The sequence below is a fragment of the Enoplosus armatus genome, chromosome 5 (genome assembly GCF_043641665.1).
Source record: "Enoplosus armatus isolate fEnoArm2 chromosome 5, fEnoArm2.hap1, whole genome shotgun sequence".
NCBI lineage: Eukaryota > Metazoa > Chordata > Actinopteri > Centrarchiformes > Enoplosidae > Enoplosus > Enoplosus armatus.
In genome coordinates, this window is record NC_092184.1 from 19,525,769 (window position 1) to 19,541,900 (window position 16,132).

The window sequence follows — 16,132 nt, forward strand, 5'->3', positions numbered from 1 at the left end:
AATCCAAAAGTGTTAATACAAATAAGGCATCACAGTACAGCTGTTGCATTCGAAATGTGCATGTTCTTGCATGAAAAAACAACTCTGCAAAAGGAATCGGATGCTTTGAAAAGGTGTGAGAGCTGAGTACACTGGCCTTGAAGGATATCAAGCTGGTGTTCACTGTAGCAGAGTGGACCAAATATCCACTTTAGCTAGCATGTTCTTGTGCTCTGAAGTTAGGGGCTCTGGTTGTATGAATATAGTTGTACAAAAAACATTGATCAACACTCCTGCTGTTTGCAAAAAATACAAACTAAGTTGCTTTCTGCACCCGTCTCGCTCTTAATCTGCGTCTGACATACACAAACACACAAAAAAGATAGACCTGTTTGGTGGTGTAGTGTCGGTGGCATTCATTCTAGTGGTGACCTTTAAGAGCGTTGGAACACATCTGAGAAATCCAATAACGCCCGTCCGGAGATCGATCCCACCGGGCGAACTTTCTCTGCACTGGAGTCTGCAATACCAGACAGGACACAATTGTGTGTGTGTGTGTGTGTGTGTGTGTGTCAGTGCCTGTGCTTTTTAACGGCATGGAGTGGGGATATAATTGAATTCTCAAGGTGATCTGGGCACCACTGCACACCACCTAACCTCCACTCCACACACACATACACCCCATGATTCCAATCATTTAATAATGGCTTGCAAATGGATGTTTAAACATGGAGAAAATTGACAGAAAAAACACGCCACACGGCAGGAGGGGCGGCACAAAGTGACAGTTTGACAGGAGGAGACAAAGTCAGGAAGACAAAAAAGTAAGAGGGATGGAGAGAGAATTGGTGGTGGAACAGTAGAGGTTTTTATACCAAATAGGCAAAAAACTGAGAAGGACTGAGAAGTGAAATACTGAGAAGCAAATACAGATAAAGGGACAGGGAGGGGAAGAAAAGTTCATAGGCTATGAGACTGAGAAAGAGAAAAAAATGACGAGGGATAAAATTGGCGGAGAATATAACAAGATGGCAATTTAGCAAGTTAAATGGTGGTGACACCGATTTTGAAACTCCTGCGATCAAGTCAGTATAGGGATGTGAGCGGGGAGGTGTGCTTGGTGAGAGGAGGAGAACGAAAATACACAAACCAGGACCGAGAGATGGGAGAGAAGGGAATCAAGGTCAGCTATTTATGTAGTCTACTGTAAAAACTGTATTATTTTTCCGGTCAGCCATATAAAATCCCCAATCATCAGACAGTTAGTGACTGTAACCTCCAGTCTGCTTAACAAGGCGTTTGACAACAAGGTATTAACACCACAAACCAGACCGGAGGGTACACAAGGTCAGAGACAGTGGAGAGGGAAAGAGAGAGGAGAGTTTTTGCAGAGTCATTCCCAGAGCCCCGTCACGCCTAGTGTCTCTTTGCCCTCAGACAACTTTCAATATTGACCTTGAGATAGTTCCTCTGCACCAGCAATATACTGCAGGGTCCACAGTCATATCAGAACAATGCAAAATTAATTAAACAAGGTGTGTTCTCCGCCAATAGTTGTTTCAGCGGCGTAGTCATATTCGAGTCATGTATATTATTCACCCAAAGGGACATATTGTTCATCTAAATATATTTTCTTTTTATGATGTGAGCTCCGCAATGCAAAACAGAAACTCAAAGGTTTATGAGATGGGGCGAGGGAGTAGATTCCAGACAGATAAATGAAGAGAAAGACCAAGTAGAGGAGAGAAAAGATGAGAAGGGCTGACACAGCCAGATAACCTCATTTTTCCTTGAAGCCGCACGCGTGTGAGTTCGCGCACACACACACATGCGTATCTGTCTACAATCAGTGTGTGTCACAAGGCCTTTTGCCACTATAAATGTGGCCATAAATTAGGTGAATTCATAAGATGGATTCTCTGTCTGCTTCTCAGACTTTAGCACTCCCCACTCTCATCTCTTCATCAATCCCTCCTCTGGTTTTCCACAGATGAAAAGTCTACCTTGAGGGCCCAACAGACAGCCGTGTAACTGTCAGGTCATGCAAGATTTGTGTGACTGAATGTTAAAAAGTATAAAACAAGTTTTGGGGAGATTATCCTGTTGGTGATCTTATCTCTTGCATAATGACAGCAGCAACACCAAAATCATTCATGTGTGCTCGCCGGACTAGCATTAATAATGATAACACTATATCGCACCGTCTGTACACACCAATAAAATATTATCAATGTTGCTAACGTGGCCTTCATTCATTCATGTTCACAATCACATTAATACAAAAAAATGTGCTGACTGTAGGGCCGTAACTAACAATTATTTTGTTGATTAATCTATTTTTTTTATTGATTAATCTGTTAGTTTATCAAAAAAAAAGCATCCAAACAATTGTGGAGAGCCCAAGGTGTCCAGCTTTTGACTGTCCAAATCTGTATAGACTGCCTCAATTGAATGCTAGGTGAGGAACACAGTGCTAAACTGAGTGTCTGCCCTTTGTTGGACTTTGTTAGCTGGATAACCAGGCCTGTTTGCTTCATATATTTCACTCGTGCATTAGCTGCCAGCAAAGGATCTGCAGTCTTTTTGAGTTCAGCGGTATCTAAAGCCAGCCTGAGCACAGGAGGGTGCAAGAGCAGCAATAATATGAAGAAATAATAATATAGCCGCATCAAATCCCAGCATACACACAAATGCAAATATTTTCTGTGGTATTTCTTGGGTTCGGTGTGACATAGTGGGAAGGAATGGCCACGTAGCTAACCTTAAGATAATCGTCAGTCCACATATCAGTGGTAATTTTCCACATTTATGTCTGATTTAATCTCTAAAATGTCTAAATATGTCTAGATACATTGTCTGGTTGGTTGTGTTGGGTAGCAGAACTCTACTGTGTCCCGTGACCTCTAACTGTATCTGCATTGCATCAACTGTATCTGTCCTCTCTTTTGTTGTTTGCAAAGCAAGCTCATACTCAGATTCATTTGATCAGTTTCTCTCTTTCTTACACACACACACACAAACAAACTTACCATGGTAATTACTTCCCGGTGAACACATCTGATTTTAAGGCATGAGGGTGCAAAAGAAGGGTTACTGAAAAGAGAGGCAGGTAGAAGAACTCCTGGGTTTCCAGATAATTACAATCTTGTAAATTTCCTCAGAAAATTAAATGATAATCTGGTAAACTCCTTAGGTCATAAGATAATGGAAATGTTCTGTATTCAATCATGTGCTGTTAGACCTGTACTTAGTAACCACTGGGCTACAGTTAATAACTATTATCAAATCTGACCCAGCTAAATTGCAGCTGGGAAGAAAATGTCATTTTATTACTCTCTGTGATGATTTTTATGATAATATCTTGTGATTTTTTCTTCTTAAATTGAAAGACAGGAGACACGTAGACATGGATTCATACTTAACTGTCTGAACATAACGCACTGAGAAAAGTCCCCCAAACACACGCACACACACACACACACACACACACACACACACACAGTATCATAGGGAGGAGCATATGGTGATGACACGCTTCAGCTGAAGATCTTCATGATCCTCAGTGTGTGTGCGTGTGTGTGTGTGTTGTGTGTGTACTTGGTTATGGTCCTCATACAGTTCCAGAAAATGAGCTAATACATTTAGATTGGCCCATATCTACAAAATGGCAGTACACCGTGTCCTCTTTTTCTGTCCTTGTCTCTTAAGGGGACACTTGTTGCCAATTAAAATGAGGTAAATGTCAGTACAGTGTAGGACAGAATAGTTTGGGCATCATTTATCAGGAAGAGTAAATGCATGCAGGCCATTCAGGTATTTCTGGCATGCTACAAACTAGCTAGTGTTGCTGTCAGTCTCTCTTCATGCTTGGTAACATTTTAAAGTTATTCATGTTGTGAAATGCAAATAGGAAAGAGTCAACACTGCAAACACAATGATAAGATAAGAAATATGCAGCTGTGTGCTAAACGTACATTTATTTCACAGACAAATCTAAAAGTAATACATTCATACTCCACTGGCATTTTTCCACATAGCCCTGCATGTCTGTGTGTATTTGTACTTGTAACTAAGAGAAATGAACCGTAGACAGAGCTTTTGAAGTGCATATCTATTGAAACAGTGTTTACTCAAACACTGAGCACTTGTCTCTAGCTACATGCAAACACTCTCAGTGGATGTTGCACAGATGTTTTGACTTTTTGCATTTTGCATTCCCCAAAACAGGTTGTCCACCTATATATCAACCAGGGGATCGCCTGATAAACGGAGTGATTTCCAGACAGAAAAATTGGATGTTGTTATCATTGTAAACTGCATATGTGCTGTGTGAGAACAGAAAGCCTGTAGTATTAGTGGTCTTAACAGTAACTAAGGGGGCGGAGCTTAGCACATGAAAGTGAAAAAAAGGCCACAAAGCCGAAATCCTCTTTCAACACAAATTTGTCACATTAAATAATTAACACAGATTTTTCTTCATTACTACTAATTTTGGACAACCTGTCTGTAAGTACTACTTTTATTCTCTTTTTCTGTCAGAGACAAGATCCTGTTGCTTGGAATTCCACCTTCTCCGCGGCGTCCCGGGACGTCCTGAACATCCGTTACACCCTCCTGCCCTACCTGTACACGTTGATGTTTGAGGCTCATACCAAAGGAAGCACAGTTGTCAGACCACTCTTGCATGAGTAAGCACAGACACACAACACACGCAGGTCTTATCTTTTTTGATAACATCATGGCTCAAGCATTACATGTAATCACTTTAGTTCAAATCATTTAGTTATTAACAGGATGGATCTTTTCCCCTGACTAGGTGGCAAGATTTGATTTTATACTACATTGCTTCTCATTAGTATCACATGTGGTGGTTGCTGGACTAAAAAACAATTTAGATTTTCATTTAAGTGCTCCAACATGATTTCAGATTTTCAGCTGTTTTAATGCCCAACTAATTTTCAACCAGTTGTCGAAATGTTACCATCAAAGCCTCTATAATCAGCTACAGATGTTAATGGGAGAAAGACATCTCCCTTTATTTACATGTCTTTACATTTTGAAGTGAGGTTAAACAAGCTGGTTTGTGACAATTGCTCATTTAAATAATTTGAAAGGGTAAGAAAAATTGAGCAAGGCACTTTCTGTTTCAATTCCATTGAGACTATTTGGAGGCCAACCGTAGATGACTGTGGCAATACTTGGCAGCTCCCAGATGTGAATGTGTGGAACTGTATGAAAAAAAAGAGACATATTTATTCATTTTAAGAGACTCTTCTAAAGTCACAGATGGTATTTAAGGAGCTGGCAGGGTGAGTCTGGCAGGGTTATTTGGCTTGCATCTTCAAACCATTGAATCCTGAATGAGTACTTGAACAGTCGTCTGGGCTGAGGACGCAGGAGAGAGCGTAAAATGTTTTCAGTCGGGTTTAATGGCATCTGTGCTGGTGTGTCACAGGTTTGTGAAGGATAAAACTACATGGGACATCTACAAGCAGTTCCTCTGGGGACCTGCCCTACTTATCACCCCTGCCCTCGACCAGGTATTCACACACGCACTCACACGTTTGAGCTTTTCTTTTCTCTTTACTCTTCTACTTTTGGTTGGACTCAAAGGACTTTTGACTAACGGACTTTGTGATTGACAGGGTGCCAGGCATGTGGACGGCTATGTTCCTAATGCACGCTGGTATGACTTCCACACGGTGAGTCCATGAAAACATTTAGAAAGAGAAAATCTTAACTGAATCCAAAGCCCCCCCTATCGTGTCTAATGTGTTGCAGAAATACTGAAGATGAAAATGCAACTACACATCCAAGCACACCCCTGGTGCAACAATACAGTAGATAGCACTGTAGAACAAATGCAGTATCTGTTATTGAAAGAGGTAACCACATCTGACTGACTGATTAGTGTATGCATAATGTGGATGCACTTTGATAATATTCCAATCATAGGAAAATACATCTGTGCATCATATCTTTTGTTGAAGATTCAAAGCACTGCATCTATGAGGTGCTTTATGTCTACATATTTTGTATTAAGTATGTAGGCAAACCAACACAACTAGAACAAAAACCCAAATGACAATATTAACAAGAGACATCTTTGACAACATCATTAAGGAGCTGCAGCTCAACAACTGCAGAAGGCGCCTTGATGACAAAAACAAACATCCAATCGTTCTGTCTCCTTCTAGCTAGGGGACTCCCCATCTGTTAGACAGCATCATAAAGCCAAACAAAGCAACAGAAACAACAGTATAAATGGGAGCATGGGGTGGTGGAGAGGAGTGGTTACCTCCATTAAACTTGTCACGTCAGCATACAGAGAGGAAGCTGTGAGAGTGAGGACAAAGTGGAAAATATTGGAAAAAAAAGTTTGCAAAGAATTCCTTTGGTGTGTAATAAATTACTGAAATGTTTCAGATGTAGCCTTTATAGATGTCACATATTTCACTGCTCACTTTGTGATTTATCAGCTCACAAATGCCAATTTCCCACAAAGGAATTGTTGAATGGAATGAATCTGAGTTTCATTACGTCTTATATTTCTAGTGCTTTGATAGTATGTAATTATTGCTGCTTTCATCAGGCGAAAGAAGTTGAAGCGCGCGGCCAAATGGTTAGCATGCCCACACCTTTGGACCATATTAACCTTCATATCAGAGGAGGATACATCTTACCCTGGCAGAAACCAGAGATCAACACATATTACTGGTAAGTGCACGTACATCATGGCTGACACATCATGACAGCACACAGCTACAGGTCAGCATCCTATGTGTTTAGTGTGTGTGTATGTGTGTGTGTGTGTGTGTGTGTGTTTCCTGTCTGTTTGTGCCTCGATGCCTGTGCAGAGATATAGTATGGGGAGTTGGGGATGCATGCGTGCATGTATTGCTGCTGTGTTTGAGTGTTTCAAAGACTTTTTCTCCATTGAAAGGTAGGTTGCCATGTATGACCGACACTCATCAAAATGAATGGCATTTATGATCATTAGTGTGTGTTAAAGAAAGAGGCAGTGAGAATGAGAGAGAGAGACAGTTAGAGGGTGATGAGTGTTCTACCAGCAGTGAGATCAGGTGGATGCCCCCAGCAGGAATGTTAATGTATTTGTCCTCAGCAGCAGGTATAAATAGATGTTGTCCTTTAGCAATCTGCTATAACCCTCTCTACCCCTTTGGTTTCAGTCGGAGGAATCCTTTAGGACTGATCGTTGCCCTGAGCGACAATGGAGCTGCTCAAGGATCGCTCTTCTGGGACGATGGCGAAGGAATAGGTATATGAAAGGTCACCCGTGAACACCCACACACACACACACACATACACACACACACACACACACACACACACACAGACGAGCATATCATTTAATGTTTTTACATGTGTATTTATGGTCTTAGTATTCATGATAGTCACTACTCATTTCAAGAGTTAGTCTTTAGCTGGTATAAGCTCATATCTTGATTATAAGAAATTAAAATGGGAGGATAGATGGGTAAAAATCATGGATGGTAAATAGCTTGTCATGAACAAACACTTTGGGCACTGACTGCGATGCATTTTTGGCTCTAAGGCATGCTAGCAGCGTGGTTCTATGTCGGTTCATTGTCGTTCTGTCGTTTGTTTGTCCACCACTTTGGTCCAAACTGAAATATCTCAACAAATAACGAATTCTAATAACTTTGATAAACCCTTAACTTTTCATCTAGCACTAAATTTTAATTTGTCCAGTTCTTTGTTTTTTGACCCACGACCTGAAAAACTAATGATCTTCCCATCAGCCTCAGCTGTACTTTGTGTTTATTGCTAATTAGCAAATGTTACTATTCTTGCTTAATATCAGTATGTTAGCCTGTCATTGTGAGCCTGTTACGTTAGCATTCAGCTGGAAGCAAGTACAGCCTAAACACCTCTCAGGAGAAAATAAAGAGCTAAGAATGTGGACATTTTACAAGCTGATCTTTATGTTTTTACTTTATGTTGTCAGAAGCCCAGTTGATACAATACATTCATTACTAAAAATGCTTGAAGCTCATATAAGAAAGAATTGGACCAATGATGATGATGATCTAGTTGACCCTGGCAGTATTTAAAACACAAACACACACATAATTCATTAATAAATTCATAGTTAATCTCTTTTGAGCGTTTCAATTAAGATAAAACAAAAAACAATTATTGATGGATGACAGTTTTCGAATGCATGGTGCAGACAAAAAATATTCTTTTATTTTGTGATTTACAGATGAAAATACTAGAGTTAGAGTTAGAGTTAGAGTCAGTCAGGAAATGAAAATCCACACCTTCACCCCAGTATATCTTAAACTCACGTACAGTATGAGAAACCACATATGAATTTCTCCATTACTTTCATCAGACAGACAACTACAGCATAGTCTCTCTTCATCTTCTCACTCGTTTTCTCACACACACACACACACACAGATATATGAACAGAATCAGTCTCTGAAGTGCTTCTGGGAGGAGATGCACTCCTCTGTGAAAGGCATGTTTTCGTTGGGACAAAGAAGAGAGGGAGCGATAGAGAGAGGACGAGGGATGACAGAGAAGGGGGAGTGACAGGAACTATTACAGTAATTCCCCGTGTCGCTGCCTGGAGATATGCTCTCCATCACTCCTCTTTTATCTGCTTGCTCGCTCCTCTCTTTTGCGTCTCCCGGTCTGTCTGCAGTGTAGCCTCCCTATGTCTTTCTTGTTTGCTTTACCTCTCGCTGTAGCGCCTGCTCACCTGTATTATCTACTCTTCTTGCGTTGTGCATGTTTGAGTTTCACTTCCGAGGGTTTGCTATTCACTCTGCTGCCAGTCAGACTGACTCACCTGTGCCTGTTAGTCACTCATTCATCGGTTATTCCCACATTCATTCAACCAGCACTATGTTCAAACTAATTTAATCAACCTGTAACAAGTTGAGGTAATACTGTGTGATGAGTCAATGCGTGGATAAGTATGTTAATGAGTCAGCGCTGTATGGCATAAACTCATCCATCAGGTCACTCAGCTAGTCAGGTTTTTATTTATTCATGCAGCTACTCAGTGTTTCATTCCCTCATTGATGTAACCCTTCACTACTTGACTCACTCATTTATCCACCTCATCAGGTGATTATTTATTTGTCAGTCACATGAATATGAAGACGTCCTGTGGTCAATATGTAAACTCACTTTCCCAAATGTATTCACTTCTCTCAGTTCCTCTCATTCATTCAGGTAGTCACACATCTCTTTCCTCTCTCCCTCTATTGTCTCCATTTCACGCTCTGAATGTAATTCACTCTCATTTTTCTCTCCACAGACACAGTTGAGAAAGACCAATATCTGCTGACCTCCTTTGCTGCGGAGTCGGTGAGTTCAGGGGCCAACTACATGTCACGTCTCTTTTTTTCTTTATCATCATTATTGTTATTAATGCAGCGAGACCGGAGAATAGGCCCATGCTTTGACATGCAACAGGCCTGTGGTAGGCGGATGTCAAAGGCTAACAGTTAGAGACCATTAGCACAGAATTTATGTCTAACTCTGGGGCGGTTGAATTTAGCTTTTACCCCTTTTGGCTGAGACAAAGCTCTCACTTTAATACAACTGAAATTGGGAGGTAGTGGAGAGAATTTACAAACTCACACGGCACTGCAATTTCACTGTGTTATGCTTTTGATGTACAATTTAGCAGCCTTGTGCGTGTCATGGTGACATTACTATTGTATTACAATTTTAGGATGGTGGCATAAGAAAGTAGATGCCGTAGGATAGATGTTGCCAAGTCAATTTGTAGAATTTTACACTAAAATCAGATGTGTAACCTCAGCTTTGTGGCGTCACCAAGCCTACAGCCCTAATGAAGTCACAATGTCATTTTCATTAGGTGCAGGGCTTTTGTTATGCACACACCTGTTTAGTATTTTCACGGCTCCAACAGAACATGCCCGCACAGAGGTGGTTGGAGTGGAGCAGCTGTGGTTGTGTTTATGCAGATCACACTGCGTTTCTGGTACTTGTTTTGGCACGAAATTGCACTTACATTTCTGCCTGCTCAGAAAACCTCTTATCACAAACACAAGCACAAAGAGCAATTTTGTGGCTTTGGTTGGCAAAAGCACAAACACTCAAACATTTCAAAATTACAACAAAAAAAAAATCATGTATGTTGCACTTGCCTGTTTCACCTTGTAGAGATTTGAATGCTTACCAAAATACAACCGCCTGTGTGATTAAAGGTCCGATTAATGAGTGATTCTTACCAATAATGTAATCCACAGATGCCTCCCTTAGGCTCTTCTCCTGGAGTAGATTGAATATCTGTAGTCATCATCCAACATAAACAATGACATGCGCTCCATCTACGATCTCTAATTTGACGAATACCCAATGCTTAATAGGTCAAACACCTTACCTTCATCAAATAATATTTTATTATTATTATTATTATATTATGACATGGCAAGGGGTTCAACAATATAGATAGATACTAAGGTGCATAAAAAGGTCTGCCTGATGAAGGCACAAGCATTGTTCTGTGTTGGTAAAAAAAGAGACCACCTCTTTTTTACAAATGCGAGCAGCAGAACTTAGGGTGCAATCTAATGCCAAAATGGCACTGTGCAACCCCATCAATTCAACCTCAGCTGCATCACTCCTCTGACCTTGGCATGTGTGCTGTTATGTGGAGCCCTGGCATTACCAATCACTTAAAACAAAATGGATCCATAAAGAAAGACAACAAATATGAAATTGTGCCTGTGTTTGCACCTCTGCTGACAAAAATATAGCCCTAAGAGTTTGTGTTGTGTGTGCATAAGTGTCATAGCTAAATTCAGTGAGAAGTGAGTGTTTACCAGGCCGCAGTTTGATCACATTTTGAGTCAGACATGACAGACACTCCCTAATCACTGGGACTAATGGGACTAACCCAGCCCTATTTGCTTCTTAGCCAGGCAAAGGCACACGATCACACACAGACACACATTAAAGAGCACACGTTTAATCACAGACACACACGCATACACATACATACGGTACATGCACACATCTACAGTACACACATACCCACATACAGCTACCATGGCCAAACATCTGTGGCTGTCCTCTGCCTACCATCAGGCTCATTCCAAAGCAATTTCACACAGCGATAAAACAGGCACACTGTCTGACAGCCAAAGGGGGAGAGAGCGAGAAAGAGAGCGCAAGTGTGTGTGTTTGTGTGTGAGTGTGTGTGGACGTGCATGTGTGTGTGTGGGTGTATGTGTGAGCAGGCAGATGTGAGAAGATGAGGATAAGTTGGGCAATGAGGCCAGTGCTGCCTGGCAGATTAGCAGATCGTATGCCATTTTGGATGGCTATCTGAATGTAGATGTGTGTGTGTGTGTGTGTGTGTGTGTGTGTGTGTGTGTGTGTTTGTGTGTGTGTATTTGTAGCTCCATATGAGTGTTGGACCTTCAGAGTGAGGCCATTTTTACAAAGTGAGAACATTGTAGTCTTTGTCAGTTTTAAGGGGGCTGTCAGTACTTTGATTAATTGATAATCAGCGACCTCAAATGTGTGTGTGTGTGTTTGTGTTTGTGTGTGTCACATGCGTCTCTCACAGTGTGAGCATGGTAAAAAGCACAGATGGTAAACTATTCAGACAATCAAAACCTCCCTGCAGAAGATTATCTACTAAAAGCAAAGCAAAGAGTAAAGGTTAGAATATAGGATAGGATATAACACTAATGATATGGAGAAAGATACTTAAACATTAAGTCTGACTCAGTAAAGAGATGAAGCATATAATAGAATAGATTAGATATTACTTAATATGAATCAAGAACATTATTTTTTGTTTTTAATAACCATCTCTGTCTCTTCCTCCCGTCTCCGACACTTTCACAGAACACCCTGTCCAGTACGGTCAACCACAATGGCCTGCCTCATGCTGACAGGATCATCCTGGGTGTGGTGAAGGTTTGGGGTGCAGGCAGTACTCAGATCACAAACGTCATCCTAACAGACTCAACTGGAACGGCACATGCACTGACCCCGCAGCACAACCTGGACACTCAGGTCAGAAGAGTTCTTGGTTTTGTTCATCATTTAGCCACCATAGTAAATGTATTAATGACATAATTAATGCAGTTATCTAAATATGTATTTGTATCAAATTACGAGTTGCAGTTCGTATCGTACAAGTTGGATGAGTTCTAACTGAAAAAAAGTTTTTTAAATAGGCTTAGAATTATGTGTTCTTAATGCTTTCTGCCATTGTGCACCAGCTTCACCATGATAAACGCAATTCTGCAGACTGCTAGCCAACGTTATCAAACACAGTAAATGGTCTATGACCGCAAAAGCTCTTAACATAAATGAAATGCCAGTTTTCTGGCAAATGAGGGTTATTTTGGTGCACACAGTCGGAGACGGAAACTGACTGATAATGTGTGGTGTACCCTATTTGTTAGTTTGTTTATATGTTTTATTTAATTTACCATTAAATGCATCATACTGCAGCTTTAAAGCCAGAAAAACATTTTAAGAAAGCTGAAAAATGTTCCCAACTCACAGTGAATTTCCTCACAGCATTTGTTTAACATCAACTGCAGGCATTGTTTTTCAATAACAACCTGTTTTTTTGTGGATTCTTATTCACTGATCATTTAGAACATAAATACTAGACCGAGGCATCTGCTAGCAGGAATGGGAAACTTTGATGGCAATGGAACAATGTTAACAATGCACATGTACCGCTGCACCCCACATATGCACTCAGCTGAATTTCTGCTCCAATAACCTCAAAATAAACATATTAATCACTGTCTAACATGCATACAATAAGTGTCATTGCATTTAATAGTTCACTCTGAGGATTCATATCATAGCTCAGAGAGCCTCTTTCAACATTACATGCACACATTTCATAAACACACCCCAGCTTTCAAGTTGATTGAGCATTTCCCTGCTAGTCAAAAACTGTCACTGCAACAAAAAAAAAACTCAAGGTTCTCAACTCAACCCCTGCTGCGCCGCACTTCGTCATGTAATAGCTGTAATCAACTCTGCACCCCCACCCCCACCCCCTGAACACAGAGCTTGACTCAGGACAGCAATTTTAAAGCTGCTCATGTAAAATGATTGTCACTTCCTCGTGCTCTCTCCATCTTCTGCTCCAATGATTGAGCGGAAAGAAGTGTGATCGAGAATCATGAGGAATTGTGTACACAAAGCCATGTGGCCATGTGTGAATCTCCTCTGTGGTCAGAGATCGGAGGGTCTAGCTAGAGCTAAAAGGGATTCAGTGTTTTCCACAAGGACACTTCAGTAGGGTCGATGTTGGTGATGCATAACAAACCAACTGGCGCATCAGGTTACTGTGAAGCTCTCTTACAGTTAAACATGTATATGTTTGAGGTGGAGGCTGAGTGATACGGAGGTTTACCACTACGAGAGTGTGAAGCAGAAGAAAAAGCAAAGACGAGGCCAAGTTTAAGAAGATAGCATGTGTTCTCTCTCCTTATTTGGACTGTGATAAAATATTCTTGTCGAGGTTGTGTACTGTACTCAGTGCACTTATCAGGAGCACGAATATAATAGCTACAGCAGCTCCATAAATAATCGTAGGTGAAAATACCCTCAAGCCTTTGATTTATACTGTTCTTGGAGAAGATGGACAGGGAGTAGCAGGAAGAGACGGCAAGAATTGCAGATGAAGAAAGTCAGAATGACAGAGGGATTTTGAGAGTGTGTGTTGGGGATGCAAGGATGGGTAGAGAATAATGAAAAGACAGGAAGACAGTCCATCTTTGGAAAGGAGGGAAGGGAGGACAGAGTGCGGTGGAAAGAGAGAGAGAGAATGCATCACAGAAAACAGATGGAGAGAGAGAAGAGAGGTGAAAGAGATAAACAGGAGGAATGAAATATGGGCGGAGAGAGGGAAGAAGGGCAGGGAGGAAAGAGAGAGAGAAAATGAGGATGACACAGTATGCGCATGGTAATAGGTGGTTTTTCAATGTGAGACAATCCATTCATCTCCTTAAGTATTGTCTGATAGGGTAACAACTTGAAAGAAGCAGTAAGCAGCTGGCACTGTGTCATTTAAATACAGTGAGGTGGGAGAGCTATTTCTGTCTGGTACAGGACCAGATGTTTTATTCTGAAACTATGTAAGCCTGTTCATACTGTCATTTATAATATCTCAACACATGTATAAGACCAGGCTTGTTTAACTTCACTGGGGACCCATGCCGTTTATATAACACGAATGAAATGGGATTATTTTCCCATTATTATTATTTCGGATACAAGGTAAAGAGCAGAGCAGGAGGAACGCATACGTCTGTCATTTTCAGTAGATTTAACCTCTGAAAGAAAAACAAAACAAAACACTGAGCAAGTTCCATCCATCCATTTATCTAGCCATTAGCTATACTCGCGTATGCTGTGCCAGGGTTGCAGGGAGCTTAGTTTATGCAGAATGCATTAACCAAGAGTACAACCTAGACAAACCACAAGTCTATCACGCACAAGCTAACATATGCAGCTTCTACCGCTCTCTTGCACATATATTTTCCACATATATTATTTGCACATGGCCTTTACAACAGCATAAAACCAGGTAACAGAAGTAAAACAGATGTGACAGGGGAAGCAATATGCTTATAAAGTGAAATTAAATATATATACTGTATATACTGTACATATAAAGGACAATTAAAGACATGCCAACAGAACAGTGCAGCAACCAATCAGCTTAATAAGGAAAGTGAAAAATATATAAAAGAAAAGAAGAATTTACACATTACCATGAATGAATTAGACATCATGAATTAATTGTGATGACAATTTCTTTTTAACGTTTTTCAAATAGACAGCCAGCTCTTGATAATGTGTAGGTTGGAATTCCATATCAATACATTACAATGTATAGTAGGAAATACTGGTCATGTCTGGTTTTACAATGAGGAAGGTGCATACTTAAAGGAACTACATATATCTTTCTTCTTGTTTATAGGAGCTGATTATAGATGCTACTCCAAACTCTGTTCGTGTGGATCAGCCTTTTACCATAACATGGACGACCAGCGTCTGATCAACAGAGTCCAGTTTTTGTGTTTTGCTGGTAAATAAATAAATAAATAACCTTTTTGTTTTTTCTTCATTACTGTACTGTTAAACCTTAAGTAACATTACATCAGATTGAGTACAGGCAAACACAATGCCAAAACATAACATGTTTTTTCATTAAATAATGGATGGTAACTGTTTTGTACCCTCAGTACTGAACTACAAATCATTAAAGTGCTTGATTCTGAAGAACTTGTATATAATGTTGGCTGATTTTTTACAAATGACATTAAAACAGATTCCCTGTGCAGTTTTTGACCGCTTGCAGCACTATGGAGCTCTTTATTTGTGAGTGGGTTCCTGTTTTGTTTGCATGTGACGAGATACCCAGTCCCGCCAATGGTTTCACACTATTCCAGTGATCTACAGGTGGCCGTAATGTGCCAAGAAAAGCAGCACTGCAACAAAGGCAGGGAAGAAGAAGACTACAAGCTGGTAAACGTGGACGTAAACAATGCAGGATTACAAATGTCTGGTTTCCAAATGTTTTATGAGGAAGGACGTGTATTCAACACGTTTGTTTGACCTCAAGGACACACACGATGAGTTTTGGTGAGTAACAGCGAGTGTAAACAAAAAACTCCACAAGGCACCTTTAAATCCGCTTTCAAATGATGAGATTGAAAATAGCACAGGCTAGCTGCTTCCTTCACCTATGCATACCAGTTACTCTTTGGGAGTAACTACAATAATCTATTGTTACTTTCAGTGACTGCAGCTAAACTTAACATGAAACTTGCTATGACTTACTATTCACAGTCACTGCATTTCCATCCTTGTGGCTTATAATACTTATAAATCAACCAAGACATTTAAGTGCTAGTGATTTTAAATTGAACTCAATACCTTTTAATATATTCTAGTCTTTTTTATGAAGAACAAGGTTTCAGTTGTTGTCACACAATCCATCCGATAGTGGAGGAAAGAAATATTAACCTAATTTGTGTCCGCAACACATTACCTGCAGAGTGAGCAATTTTATAAAATTGTTCTGGCCTTTATTTCACCACACAGAAGCATCACTGCTGTGCAAAATGAGTGA

At 40.4% G+C, this 16,132-nt stretch overlaps 1 protein-coding gene across 1 annotated transcript in view; it reads left to right on the forward strand.

Moving 5' to 3' along the window:
* The window catches only part of si (sucrase-isomaltase), a 61,041-nt gene extending 45,986 nt beyond the window's left edge, over window positions 1–15,055 (forward strand). Inside the window, exons 40-47 of the mRNA XM_070905222.1 lie at window positions 4,519–4,667; window positions 5,435–5,519; window positions 5,625–5,681; window positions 6,572–6,696; window positions 7,170–7,258; window positions 9,296–9,345; window positions 11,866–12,036; window positions 14,978–15,055. Coding sequence (XP_070761323.1) covers window positions 4,519–4,667; window positions 5,435–5,519; window positions 5,625–5,681; window positions 6,572–6,696; window positions 7,170–7,258; window positions 9,296–9,345; window positions 11,866–12,036; window positions 14,978–15,055 — 804 coding nt within the window. The remainder of the gene's footprint in view (window positions 1–4,518; window positions 4,668–5,434; window positions 5,520–5,624; window positions 5,682–6,571; window positions 6,697–7,169; window positions 7,259–9,295; window positions 9,346–11,865; window positions 12,037–14,977) is intronic.
* The last annotated feature ends 1,077 nt before the right edge of the window (window positions 15,056–16,132 follow it).